The following is a 15,407-nucleotide window of genomic DNA, read 5'->3' on the forward strand; positions in this document are numbered from 1 at the left end:
AATTACAGTTTTTAGGGGCTCCGACGGGGTGTTTTGTTTGGGAGCCCCCCCCCCAGTTTACTTAATAGAGATCGCGCCGGCGTTATGGGGGGTTTGGGGGGTTGTAACCCTCCACATTTTACTGTAAACTTCACTTTTTCCCTAAAAACAGGGAAAAAGTGAAGTTTTCAGTAAAATGTGGGGGGTTACAACCCCCCAAACCCCCCACAATGCCCCCACAACGCGGCGCGATCTCTATTAAGTAAAGTGAGGGGGTTCCCCCCCCACGCCCCCCGTCGGAGCCCTAAAAACAGTAATTTTCTGTGGCGCGCGCCTCCGCACTGCGCTCAATTGTCTGCACGCGTCTTTGTCCCGGCGTGCTTTTGACCTGACACCAGGACAGACACACAAACAGCTACCAGCAGCTCCAGAGTTACCTCCCATAACATCACAAGGAGTGCTCATTTAAATATTAATGAGTTCCTAGCATTGGAGACTGAGCTGCCGTGCATGGGAAAATGTGTGCATCGAGGACCTATGTCTTTGTAAATCTTTCTAAATAAATCATTTACATATCTCTTTGCCTAGGTAAAAAGGCTAATCCAGACCTCGTTTTGCCCCATTGCATGCATGGAGATGTAGTTCTGAAGTACTTAAGGAAAATTCATCAACGGGCACTACCGGTGGCCGAACAGGTTGAAAAGGTGATGGTGAAAGCTAGAAGGATGCTAGGGTGCAAAGGGAGAGGTATGACCAATAGGGAAAGGAGGTATTGATGCCTCTGTATAAGACTCTGGTGAGACGTCATTTACAATATTGTGTATAAATCTTGAGGCTGCACCTTCAGAAAGATATAAAAGGGATGGAGTCGGTCTAGAGGAAGGCTACTAAAACGGTGTGTGGTCTTCATCATAAGGTGTATGGGGACAGACTTAAAGATCTCAATATGTATACTTTAGATCAGTGGTCTCAAACTCAAATCCTTTGCAGGGCCACATTTTGGATTTGTTGGTACTTGGAGGGCCTCAGAAAAAATAGTTAATGTCTTATTAAAGAAATGACACTTTTGCATGAGGTATAACTCTTTCTAGTTTATAAATCTTTCCTTTTGGCTAAGTCTTAATAATAATATTGTAATTTATAGCTAAAGAGACATACGATCAAGAAATTGTTTTATTTTACTTTTGTGATTATGATAAACATACTGAGGGCCTCAAAATAGGACCTGGCGGGCCGCATGTGGCCCCCGGGCCGCGACTTTGAGACCACTGCTTTAGAGGAAAGGGGAGATATGATAGAGATGTTTCAATACCTATGTGGTGTAAATGCGCATGAGTTAAGATGTGATAGGCTCAGGAGTAATCTAAGGAAATACTTTTTTTTACAGAAAGGGTGGTAGATGCATGGAACAGTCTCCCGGAAGAGGTGTCTGATTTCAAGAAGGGGGAGAGTGTGGCGCAGTGGTTAAAGTTACAGCCTCCACACCTTGGGGTTGTGGGTTCAAACCTACACTGCTCCTGGTGACTCTGAGCAAATCATTTAATCCCCACATTGTCCCAAGTACATAAGATAGATTGTGAGCCCACCAGAACAAACAGAGAAAAATGCTTGAGTACATGCATAAACTCATGGGAGAACAGTATAGAAAATAAAATAAATAAAAGAAAGCATGGGTTAGGCACATGGGATCTCTTAGAGAGAGGAAGAGATAATGGTTACTGTGGAAGGGCCATTTGGCCTTTATCTGCCATCATGTTCCTATTTTAAAGCACCTAAGAGAAAAATAACATGATTCATATATTAAAGATAAAACCAAAAAGAAGATGAGAAGGAAGAAGGAGCCCCAGAGAGAGGTAGAGAACCAGGCAAAGTTAAGCAGAGTGGGTACATTGAGTGAAAAATATAGAATAGTAAATCTAGGATAAGCAGCATAAAATCTGTTTTACTGTTTAGGACCTGAATTGGCCACTTTTGGAAACAGGATATCAGGCTTGATGGATCTTCAGTCTGTTCCAGTATGACAACTCTTATATTCTCAGATTCCATAGATGGAACAGAAATTCTCAAAGCGGGGGACTGGCCCCTATAGAGTCTTTCACCAAATCTATCTGCACCAACGTCTGAGGTCACAGGAAATGAACAGTTTTGAAATGAGGAAGGATTTGAAATCGGAGTCACATTCAGCACAAGCAGGTTCTCTGAAGAAGCCATCGGGCGAAACGCGTTAGAACCTTGCCGGATTACGCTGTATGGACATTTAAGCTAAGTCGCTATCTTTGCACTTGGTTGTTCTTGTTAGAACCAAAATTAAGATATAGAAATAATTAGCAAAAAAGAAAAAAGAACATAAGAACATAAGCAATGCCTCCACTGAGTCAGACCTGAGGTCCATTGCACCCAGCAGCCCACTCACGCGGCGGCCCAACAGGTCCAGGACCTGTGCAGTAATCCTCTATCTATACCCCTCTATCCCCTTTTCCAACAGGAAATTGTCCAATCCTTTCTTAAACCCCAGTACCGTACTCTGCCCTATTATGCTCTCTTGAAGCGCATTGGCTAAGGCTTTTAACATTAGCATCTCCTCTTCCTATAGGCTAAGGCTCTTTGCACCTGCATTGTGATGTCATAGAGCTTTATGGTTATAGAAACCTAGAAACATGATGGCAGATAAAGGCCAAATGGTCCATCCGCAGCATCCACTATCTCATCCTCTCCCATAAGAACATAAGCAATGCCTCCGCTGGGTCAGACCCGAGATCCATCGTGCCAGCAGTCCGCTCACGCGGCAACCCAACAGGTCCAGGACCTGTGCAGTAATCCTCTATCTATACCCCTCTATCCTTTCTTAAACCCCAGTACCGTACTCTACCCTATTACGTCCTCTGGAAGCACATTCCAGGTGTCCACCACACGTTGGGTAAAGAAGAACTTCCTAGCATTTGTTTTGAATCTGTCTCCTATCAACTTTCTTGGTCCTTTACACAATTATATCACAACAGACTACATTTTAATCACCTTTCTACCTCAGAAGTTGGTGCAGTGATAGATTTGGTGAAAGACTCTACAGGGGCCAGTCCCCTGCTTTGAGAATTTCCGTTCCATCTATGGAATCTGAGCACCATCTTGGTCTAAAGGCATTAAAATATATTTTGTTCCATTTTTTTGTTTTTGTTTGATTTCAATTACTTTTTGGGACGTTATTTGTGCACTCTTACCCAGTTGTTGTATTGGAACTCTTATATTCTTACATAAAATGAGTTGCAGTTTTGCAACTGGATCTTTTTTTGTGACGCTCTTGAAATAAGTGGGGGTAGTTCATATTTTTTTCCAAAGGTAGATTTGAAGCAGGATTTTGATTCTTTTTATTGTTTGTTTCAAATGTAAGCTTCAGAATGGTTGATCTTTGCATATCAGGCAGATTTCTTTTATCTGAGTTTTCAACATGCATTGAATTTTGTTATCTTGCACAGCATTATGCTAATGATAAATAAACCCCCCTTTTGCTAAACCACGATAGCGGTTATTAGTGCAGGGAGCCCGCTGAATGCTCCAGGCTGCTCCCGACGCTCATAGGGCTTGATTCACGAACCGGGCCTGATCCGTGCCCGATCTGGGCAGGTCCGATGAATTCTACGAACTCTAACATGTAGATGGGGGTTGAGAAGGGAGGAGAGAGAGAGAGTCCTGTACAGGTGACAGGTGAAGAGCCTCCCCTGAAATCCCCTAACATATTAGGCCATAAACACAAGTAAAGGCCTAAGATGGCTGAGAATGCTCTGACTAAAACTGTCAAGCCTTTGCACGATCTATGCTTGCTGAAATCAGCAGCTAAGCGAAACTTATGCTACAAACGAGCGAGTGAAACGGAACTTATTCTTTTACATGGCAACTGGTGTCACATCTGCAGTAATACCAGGGAAGTGAATCTAAGAAGGATGAGAACATGTCTTGATCAAGAATATAAAAGTACATTATTTTACAAGAATACCTTGTGACAAACAGGCTTTTACTGGCCGATGGCTTGAAATTGCTGACATGATAATTAAAACGGCATATGCGGGAAAAGATAGATTTTCTGGTAAACAGGACATGTGTATGGTATGACACAGATAGTATGAACCAATTAATAAACTGATAAATGTAATGACGTTTGTAAGTGACCAATAAAAACGAACAATATGATATGTGCCAACGTGGCCTCAAGCTGTCAAGAATTGTATAAGAGACAGCCTTTGTGATTGTGAAAACAGGACAGTCATCCAGGTATACTCAAGCGCTTGAGGCATACTGTCTGTCAGCTCCATATGCTGTAAAGATTTCTTCTTCTAACCTGTTATTGATTGTTAATAAAATAAATATATATTAATTATAACAGCATATTGAGTTTCCATGAAGCCAGTGGTATTGAAAGGCCGTAAACAGGCGGCTTTTCAGGGCGATAGGAGGAATGCCCCCATCTGCCTGCCTGCATTGCTCTATAGCGATTCCAGCGTATGCGCAGACCATCTGTAGATGGTCTGCACATGCGCTGGACCTCCAGGCCCGGCAGAGATTTTTTTTTTCTTCTTTTTTTTAACTTTGGAGCCCGTGGTTTTAACCCACTTAAGCCCATGGGTTAAAACCATGGGCTTGCACTGCGGGGAAGGGTGGGAGAGTCGGGGCAGAAAGGCATTCGGGGCAGCAGGAGATCGGGGCTGACAGGGCAGAGAGCAGGGCGGCAGAAGGCAGGGCAGTTGGAAAGGGCTTGAGCGACTGGTCCTCAGCAGTCGCTTGTTTGTGATCGGCCAGCCCAGTCGGTGTTGCAGGGTTTTGGTTAGTGGATCGCGTCCCTGCCTACTTTGCATGCCCTCATTTGCATGCGCGGATCGGAGGATGGTCGGCAGAGAGGTTAGTGAATAGTGCAGGAGGGAAACTCACCTTTTTAAAGATGTTTTTAATACTCATTATTAAAAATTTTTTAGTTTTTTAATCTTTTACTTATCCCTGTTCCCTTATGTTTTTTCCCCGTATTTGTTTTTCTATATATAACAGATGTAATCTTTCCCCCTTTTTTCCTCCCAATTCAAGTTTGTCTTGTCTTAAAATTGTCGTTATTGAGTTTTAATTTGTATCTTTATATTTTATTCTTTTACTTATGTACATCGCTTTGTAAACAGATTCAGCGATAAATCAAATATTAATAAACCTTGAACCTTGGTCGCAAAGGGGTCGCAAACCGATCGGCACACAATCGGTTTGCTTGGTGAATCTAGCCCAAAGAGCTCCTATGAGCGTCAGGAGCAACGCGGAGCATTCAGCGCGGCTCCCTGCGCTAACAACCGCTATCACGGTTTAGTAAAAGGGGGGGGAGGGGGTAAGTTCTTTGTCTAGTTTAGTTTTTGGAATTGTTTTATATCTTGTATGAGGAGCTGCTGCAAAGTTCTCAGCCCAACCAACCAACTTCCTCAATTCTGAGCGTTATTTTGCCACTGGAGCTGAAAAGAGGGTTATCTTATTTTGCTAAGTGTCAATTTGCAGAAACAAAATTCTACGTTTTCACATTGTTTCAGATCATTGATTGAACCATATTTACATCATTCTTTTCTTGGCTGGGCTGAGAACTTTTCAGCACACCCGTGAAGTTCCTGGCAAATGTACCAGCTGTAATTAAGAATTGTATGTCATTTAGAGCCTTTTTTTGGCATCGGGGACTAATAAAAATGGCAAATAGAAGTGGGGTTTTTTTTAAACTAAACTAAACTAAACTAAACCTTAGGTTTGTATACCGCACCATCTCCGCATGCGCAGAGCTTGGCGCGGTTTACAGAGGTTAGGAGGAAAGGAAATTACAAAGAAGGGATATAGGAGAGGGACTGAGAAGATAGAGAGGGGCAGGGAACCAGAGAACGGGAGGAGATTAGATTTTTGAGAAGAGCCAAGTTTTCAAGCGTTTACGGAAGGATTGGAAGGAGCTAGAATTTCTGAGCGGGGATGAGAGGCTGTTCCAGAGTTCCGTGGTTCTAAAGGGGAGGGATGTTCCAAGTTTTCCTGCGCGGGATTTTAAATGTAGTAACTAACATAGAAAATTCTCAGAACACTCTATAGGCTACTGATGAAGCAGACATTTAAAAACTTCTTCTAGTTCCTCAGGATCTAATGTCACATGTTTTAGAACTGAATAGACTTGGTGGAAAAGGACAGGTTGTTCACTCTCCCAAGGTAGAGAGGGCACTCTCTAAAGTTGAAAGGGGATAGATTCTTCACCCATAGAGTGGTGGAGAGCTGGAACGCTCTTCCGGAGTCTGTTACAGGGGAAAACATCCTCCAGGGATTCAAGACTAAGCTTGACAAGTTCCTGCTGAACAAGAACATGCGCTGGTAGGGCTAGTCTCATGGCGCTGGTCTTTGTCCAGAGGGCCGCCATGTGAGCGGACTGCTGGGCATGATGGACCACTGGTCTGACCCAGCAGCGGCAAAACTTATCTTCTTATGAAAAGAGTATAAAACGCATGCCATTGGTTATTTTAATGAATGCTTAATTTACAAATAAAATTGCCCAAAATTACCCCTGAGGTTGTGGGTTCAAACCCATGCTGCTCCTTGTGACTCTGGGCAAGTCCCTTAATTCTAAAGAAATACTCAGTTACTCATTACCCATTGAACCCCAATCTGTAACTTTCCCCTCTTCACTATTGTATTATATTTAGACTCATTGTACGATACTGTATTTAGACTTATGTATGGTGTTGTCTTTAGCCTTATTGTATTGTATTATATTTAGACTCATTGTATTATATTGTACTGTGTTGTATTGTTTTGTCTTGTATTGTATGTTGACTTATTGTATTGTATTGTGACCTTGTTATTCGCTGAATGTCCAGCCTTCTTACAGTGTAAACCGCCTAGAAGTCGCCTGACTATGGCGGTATAGAAAAATAAAGTTATTATTATTATTATTATTAATTTCCCCATTGCCCCAGATACATTAGAGACATTGTGAGCCCACCGGGACAGACAGGGAAAATGCTTGAGTCTCTGAATAAATTCATGTAAACCATTCTGTTATAGAAAATTGCATGAATAAATAGTGTGAAAAGTTTCAGCCTTGATAACCAGAGCAGAGCTGGTATTGTGATGTCATAATGCCTCATTCCAAACCTCCTCAGTGATGTCACAATGGCTTGGCTGTCCTTTACTTGGCTCACTTTTACTACATTTTGATTTCTAGAGAGGTTCAGTGGTTAAAGCTACAGTCTCAGCACCTTGAGGTTGTGGATTCAAACCCACGTTGCTCCTTGTGACCCTGGGCAAGTCACTTAATCCCCCCATTGCCACAGGTACATTAGATAGGTTGTGAGCCCACCGGGACAGACAGGGAAAAATGCTTGAGCTCCCCTGGGAGAATGGTATAGAAAACTGAATAAAGAAATAATAAAACAAAATAAAACATACCTTCTGAATAAAGATCTGGCTTTTCAGAGATGGAAAAACATGATTCCACGCTAATATCAGCCCTTGCAGCTCATGCAAACTGCCCCCTCCAGCCTCAATCTCTCCGTTCAGCAGCTCCTTCCCTTTACGCATCAAAATGACTTTATAGCCTGCCTTATAGTGAGCCCTCCCTGCCTTAATATCCCCTCAATTTGACTAGTTTTCACAGTCTCAATTTCTACCGTAGGTGCATGTGTGTATGTGCCATATGTGTATGTGCCTTTACAGACGGAAAGAAGGAAATTCTTTATAGCAACTTTAAGAGAAGTAAAACGAGCTTAGAGTAAATAGTATTTATTTATTTAAAAACATGTGCACCGCTTAAACCTAAGCGGTTCACATAGCACATCCACAGTCTAAGGGCTCCTTTTATCAAGGTGCGTTAGCGGGGTTAGCGCATCGGACATTTAATCACACGCTAACCCCCGCGGCAAGCCAAAAAACTAATGCCTCGTCAATGGAGACGTTAGCGACTAGCGCGGCAGGCGGTTTAACGCGCGGTATTCCACGTGTTAAACCCCTACCGCGCCTTGATAAAAGGACCCCTAAGTCACAGTACAAAAAATAAATAGCATGCACCTAAATAATCTTCAAATAGAAATATAATACAAAAGATCTCATTAAAAAAGCTTCTGTAAATAAAGTCGTTTTTAACATGCTCTTAGGGCCTGTTTTACAAAGCTGCGCTAGCGGCTGCAGTGCGGTAACGGCCCTGAAGCCTATAGAGATTTAAAGGGCTTCAGGGCTGTTGCCGCGCGGCAGCCACTAGCGTGGCTTTGTAAAACAGGCCCTTAAATTTCTTAATAATAATAATAACTTTATTCTTTTCTACCGCCATAACCAAAAGTTCTAGGCGGTTTACACTAAAAAGAGCTGGACAATCAGCAAAATACAATAATACTGTAAAAAATACAAATATTTGTAAAATAGAATTTCAATAATAAAACTCACTAAGTAATAAACTTATCGAAAAAGTGGTCTTAATGAATTTCCGAAAACAGCAATAGGATAACATTGCTTGCTGAATACATTTACCTAACCAAGATTGTTGCCTACCAGCTTGAAATGCTAGGGTCCTATCTAAGAAGGTCTTATATCTACATCCATTAATTTTTGGATAAGCAAATAAGTAGAAGTTTCTAGTTTCTCTTGATGGTCTATGCAACACTAGATGAGCAAAGAGGTAAGCTGGAGATAGTCCTGATAACAGCTGAAAGTAGATACAGGAAAATTTGAATAATACTCGTGCCTCCAAAGGCAACCAATGAAACAAATGATAATATGGACAATATGGTCGTTCTTTTTTAAATCACAAATCAATCGAACAGCTGTATTCTGAGTTATCCTTAATTTCATTAGAATTTTTTTGGGTGCTCTTAAATAGATGATGTTACAATAGTCTAAAATAGATAAAACTAATGCCCCCACCAATAGTCTGAACGATAAAGGATCAAAATATTTTTTTTTGGTTGTTAATTTCCACAATGTAAAAAAGCATTTTTGTACCAATATCAGAAAGTACTCTAAGCGGCCCCGTCAAACTATTCCAGTGAAGCACTCCTGCCACAGAAATCATCAAAGCTCTTATTTTTGCATAGTGCTTACTGCTACAAGTATCACTGACAAGTTTCCAAGTTTCTTTATTTTCGATATACCGTTTTATTATACAAGCCTTCCTGTCCCATCAGTAGTGTGGCTATCTGATTGGTTGGCACTCTGTGCATTAGCTGATTGGTAGATAAAACTTTATGACATCATACTTATGTTTCTTGGAAGGAAGTGAGATTGAGATAGGCCAGCTTTTTAATTACAGGACGACATCACCCCATGTCAATCCTATATTATCTTTCTTGTGATTATTAGTCTTCTGTTCCCCATTGTTAATTGCTGTTCTGTATGTTACCATGTAACCCGTTCTGAGCTCCTTGGGGAGGACGGAATATAAATCAAATTAAATAACTAAGTAAACGCACCTGTTCTTCTCCTCCACAATCTTTGCTCCTTGCAGATATATACTGTATGCAGCTTCAGCACTGGACACAATTATTTCACTCAAGCCTTCCACAACCCTTAGAAGTAGAAGAAAAGAAGCATTAAAGAAAAAAAAAACAACAACCCCAAAAACCAATATTTAGAAAAACTGATCTGAACAGCTCCACAAAACTGAATGCTAAACTGGGATACAGTAGAAGAGCCTTTGTAATAGAGAATAACACGGTGACAAAATTCATCACCGTTCCCGTCCCCGCGGATAACTGTGGGAAATAATCCCATGTCATTTTCTAGTGTCCATTTCAACTTCAGTCCTTCTTCAAAGCAAAGCTTGCGGGTCAGTGGCTGTGGCCATTCATACTCTGATTCTTATGGGAGCCAAGGATAATGAAGCCATTGTGACATCACTGATGTGATTGGCTCTTAGGCACTGGTGGAATGAGGCATTATGACATCACAATATCTGCTCTGGATACCAGAGACTGTCATTCTGTAGTGTCTGTTTCAACCTCGGTCCTTCTACACCAGCATTCTTCAAAGCAAAGCTTGCGGGTCAGTGGTTGTGGCCATTCATACTCTGATTCTTATGGGAGCCAAGGATAATGAAGCCATTGTGACATCACTGATGTGATTGGCTCTTAGGCACTGGTGGAATGAGGCATTATGACATCACAATATCTGCTCTGGAATGTTGCTGCTCAATCTCAGCATTCTTCAAAGCAAAGCTTGCGGGTCAGTGGTTGTGGCCATTCATACTCTGATTCTTATGTGAGCCAAGGATAATGAAGCCATTGTGACATCACTGATGTGATTGGCTCTTAGGCACTGGTGGAATGAGGCATTATGACATCACAATATCTGCTCTGGATACCAGAGACTGTCATTCTGTAGTGTCTGTTTCAACCTCAGTCCTTCTACACCAGCATTCTTCAAAGCAAAGCTTGCGGGTCAGTGGTTGTGGCCATTCATACTCTGATTCTTCCCTCTCTCCTTAAAGAATGACATGAAGATGGTTTCCCGCGGTTATCCGCAGGGACGGGAACGGTGATGAATTTTGTCACCGTGTCATTCTCTACTTTTTAACTATACAGCAGTGTCTCTCAAACTGTGTGGTGTGCCCTGAAAAGACTCCAGGTGTGCCACGACAGATTCCAGAATTGTACTTTATTTTTAAAAATTCCCTTCATAAGTATACACTAGAAGAGATGACATGTACGTCGCGTATGCAAGAGTCTGTCAATTTTATGAGTGTCTGTGTGCGTAAGGATACAACCGCCCAGACAAGCATCATTCTTTGATGTGATGGTCCTTGAAAACTAACGGCGAGTAATTTTAGTTTTATTTTTTATGCAGTAGTTATCCTAACTTGAGCAACACAGCGATCAAGGCTTTGTTACTGTTTGGATCTTCTTATCTTTGCGAATTTGGGGCACCTTTAACGATGGCGCGCTAGCGTTTTTAGCGCACGCTAGCCGAAAAACTACCGCCTGCTTAAAAGGAGGCGGTAGCGGCTAGTGTGCGCTGCATTTTAGCTCAAAAGGAGCCCTTGGATTTTCAGCTGTGACAGAAATTAAATTTAAAAAAAGAGAACGACTGCAGATGGTGGATGATGAAATGCGTGTTTGCTTGTCAACTATCGAGCCACATTTTGAGTTAATTTGCACATCCATCGCATTGATTACCAATTCTATTCTATCTACTTTAGTTTCACCATTGTTACAATTACCCATACATAGCTTAAAGAACTTTAAATAAATAACTCTCAAATTTAATTTTATGTTAGTTTTGCAATTTTATAATTTCACTTGTAATGTGCCATTGTATAACATTTACTCTGTTTAGTGTGCTGGAGCTAAAAAATAGTTTGAGAGACACTGCTATACAGGGATAAAACCAGGAACATGAAAATAAATAGGATAAACAGGAAGCAAGTGCTGCAGGATCAACAAGGGGGATAGGAAAGTAGCACCAGAGCACAAAAGTCCAAAACAGAGAGGAAAGGGGTGTTGGCAAGGGACCACTCTTGACACAGGAAGAACCAAGTTTCGTCAGAGCAAGCTGCATCACGGGCATCTGTTGAAAACTCAATTAAATAAAAACTTAATTACAATTACACATATAATTAAACAATTAACAAGGCAACTCTTGCTCAAGAAATACAGTGAGGGATTTCATTTAGGGGAAGATAGTGGGTAGGGGATGGAATTAAGGGGGGTGTAGATAAGATTGAATTAATTCATATGGAAATTAAATTTGAAAGAATGATTTAAATTTGTATGAAATAGTATTGTGATTCTTATTGTATTGAATGTATTTTTGTATTATCCTATTGCACTGATTATTTGATTCGTTCAATAAAAATTGTTGTTAAGGGACTATTTTAATTGTGTGATATTTGATGTGCCAGTTTTTAAGAAGCACCGTGAAGTTTTATTTAATTAGTGCATGATTAAATACTTAGGAATAAAATATGTTTTTTTATTCACCAGAGCAATTGAGACCATTCCTGGATTTGAAGAAATTGGTGACATGAATGGTTTAGTTAAAATCTAGAACTGCTGTTATGAATAATTCGGACCCTCAACCGTTAGGTCTTTACTATTATTCTGGGTTTAAATGTGGTTCTCTTCCCTTTTCCAAAGCCTACCCTCAATTATAGTGGTCTAAGGAAGATAGTATATAATTTTCAGTCTATTTGGAAGTTTTTCTTTCTTTCTTTTTTTTTTTACAAGTGTAGAAATGAAAGTGACAGAAGGAATCTTTCGCTGAGTACAATTTTGATTGTGTAATGTTTGATATGTCAGCTTTCAGAATCACCACAAAGTTCTATTTAATTTAGAAAATTTCTAAGAGATTGTGACCCCTAATGTAGCCAGCTCTGACAAAACTTGGCCATGTCAGGTTCTTCCTGTGTTACGAGTGTCAATAAACATTACCTCTCTGTTTTGGACTCTTGTGGCCTGCTAAGCTATCTGCTTTTTACCCTAATCTCTGGCAATGAATTCCAAAGTTTAAATACATGTTGAGCATTTTCTCTGATTTGTTTTAAATTTACTACTTAGTAGGTTTCATTGCCTGCCCCCTAGTAAATAAATGATCCATGTCTATCCATTCTGCTCCACTTCGCATTTTGTTAACTTCCATCAGGAAAGTTGCATTAGAAGAAAATGAAAAATCCTTGCAAAAGGAGAAAAGCAAAAATAATAATAATAATATGAAAAGTAATAATTTAATGAAATAAAGAGAAAAAAATGTGACTTGTCCAAGCCATTGAATTCTCATAAGAACATAAGAACATAAGAAGTTGCCTCCGCTGGGGCAGACCAGAGGTCCATCCTGCCCAGCGGTCCGCTCCCGCGGCGGCCCATCGGGCCCACTGCCTGAACAGTGGTCTCTGACTAATTTTGTAATTTACCTCTAATCCTGACCCTATAACCTTACCTCTACTCCTATCTGTACCCCTCAATCCCTTTGTCCTCCAGGCACCTGTCCAGACCTTCTTTGAAGCCCTGTAGCGTACTTTTGCCTATCACATCCTCCGGCAGCGCGTTCCATGTATCCACCACCCTCTGGGTGAAAAAGAACTTCCTGGCGTTTGTTCTAAACCTTCCCCCTTTCAATTTCACCGAGTGCCCCCTTGTACCTGTGGTTCCCCTTAGTTTGAAAAATCTGTCCCTATCCACTTTTTCTATGCCCTTCATGATCTTGAAGGTTTCTATCATGTCTCCCCTGAGTCGTCGCTTTTCCAGGGAGAAAAGCCCCAGCTTTTTCAGTCTGTCAGTATATGAGAGGTCCCCCATACCCTTTATTAGCTTAGTTGCTCTTCTCTGGACTCTCTCAAGTACCTCCATGTCTTTCTTGAGGTACGGCGACCAGTACTGGACACAGTACTCCAGGTGCGGGCGCACCATTGCACGATACAGTGGCAGGATGACTTCCTTCGGCCTGGTTGTGATACCTTTCTTAATGATACCAAACATTTTGTTCGTTTTCCTTGAGGCTGTGGCACACTGCGCCAACGCCTTCAATGTTGTGTCCACCATCACTCCCAGGTCTCTTTCAAAGTTGCTCACCCCTAGCGGTGATCCCCCCATCTTGTAAGTGAACATCGGGTTTTTTTTCCCAATATGCATGACCTTGCATTTCCCTATGTTGAAGCTCATTTGCCACTTTTTGGCCCACTCTTCCAGCGTTGTCAGATCTTTTTGGAGGTCTTCGCAGTCCTCCATGGTTATGACCCTGCTGTATAATTTAGTGTCATCCGCAAATTTAATAACCTCACATTTTGTTCCCGCCTCCAATGTAATATGGATGTGAAAGTTGGAGAGTGAAGAAGAAAGACAAGAAGAAAACATGTCCAAAATTATAGTATTCGAGAAGAAAACTGCATATACTGTGGACTCCCCAATAAACAAATCAACTGGTTTTGGAGCAGATCAAACTTAAGTTTGTTCATTGTCCTGGTTAGATTGCAGTTGCAGTGGTGTGAGAGAAGCACACGAACATTTCTAACGTCTAAGTAGACAAAAGTGTGTTGGAGCAGAGCAATAGCCCCCGAGGAAACTTACCAGTGAAATGACTGGGAAGCCGTCGGGCTCTAAGTTAAGTACCCTTCTGTATAAAAATTTTCCACCACAATTAAGTATATAAAAATATTTTGTTTGTCAACTAAAAAAAACCTGCACAAGACCGATGATGAACATGTCACCCCATTAAGGACACGAAAAAAAATAGAAGTAGTGTCGGGTGTTTGAGCTCTTGAGCGTAATTAGAACTCAATTTAGTTTGTTCATTGTCAGTTGGTGTATGTATGTTCCAACACCAGTCTCAGAGTCGCAAACCAAGGAGAAAAGGAAGGCCTATACGGGTATCAGACAGCCCGCCAAACAAACTATGTTTGCGGGGAAATTCCTCATTTACCCAACAGTGCCTCCACCTCCTATTTAATGCGATTTTTATCAAAAAAATTTTTTAATTTTACTTTATGTTATTATTTTTATCAGTTATGCATCTCTGCAATATCCATTATGAAGAAACTTTACTTAGCTTTCAGCGTAGCATAGTAATCTATCCCCAAAACGCCAACGCGTTTCGATAATCTTTATCAAGGCGGACAGGGGAGCTGAAAAACCAAGCATAGACATAACGGGCATTAAAGACAAGCATAAACATAACGGGCATTAAAGACAACAAGATAACCCTGAACTTCTTTTATATATAAAATTTCTAAGTACTTACATTTAGTTAAATGAACGTCACATACCAACCACCGGCATAAGAAGCACGCCGGGGTCGGCCGACTCAGAGACTTAAATAACCCACCCTTAGGACGTCATATCCGGGGACCACCCTGTCACTCACTCTGTCAATCACTAAACTTTATTTTAAAGGGACCATAACCTAAAAAAGGACTCAAAACCCAAAGTTAGACTAGACTGGACGACCTAGCAATCGGCTTGAGCTAACCAGTCAGTTGTTTCGTTTAACCCATTAGGGGTCATGGAGTTCAATGTGAACATCCACCGGAGTTCACATCGGTTCAACCTCCGGACAGTGTTCCCCCCCTCCCACCCTACTATAATACGGTCTAAAACTCTCCATTTTAGATCTCTTAATGTGTGCCCACAACTGATCCAGTGACGGACCAGCGGGGAAGATTCGGAATGAGTGTGGACTCTGGATTTATGTTCCGTCAACCGGGTCCGTATGGCACGCGTAGTTCTGCCTACATATAACTTGGGGCAGGGGCACTGTATAACGTACACCACATTATCTGATCTACAAGTGGTATTGTATTTAATCTTGTAAGTAACCCCTGTACCAGGGTGAGTCCAACTCTCACCCGGAATGGTGTATTCACACCACTGGCATGACCCACATGGCAGGTGATTACCTCTGCTCATGGGGGTTCTTTCTTGAAGCTTGTAATGATTTAACATCTCCCCCAAATTACTTCTCCTACGATA

General features: G+C 41.3%; 1 protein-coding gene across 4 annotated transcripts in view; it reads right to left on the minus strand.

Moving 5' to 3' along the window:
- LOC117351708 (osmotic avoidance abnormal protein 3-like) overlaps positions 1-15,407 on the minus strand; it is a 93,456-nt gene that overhangs the window by 35,225 nt on the left and 42,824 nt on the right. For all 4 annotated transcript variants that reach the window (XR_004537498.1, XM_033927430.1, XM_033927431.1 and 1 more), the window contains exon 8: positions 9,423-9,518. Coding sequence is in view for 3 of the 4 variants with exons in the window: in XM_033927430.1 (XP_033783321.1) it covers positions 9,423-9,518 (96 nt within the window). In the remaining variant the exon portion in view is untranslated. The remainder of the gene's footprint in view (positions 1-9,422; positions 9,519-15,407) is intronic.

Source organism: Geotrypetes seraphini, chromosome 18 (genome assembly GCF_902459505.1).
Source record: "Geotrypetes seraphini chromosome 18, aGeoSer1.1, whole genome shotgun sequence".
Taxonomy (NCBI): Eukaryota; Metazoa; Chordata; class Amphibia; order Gymnophiona; family Dermophiidae; genus Geotrypetes; species Geotrypetes seraphini.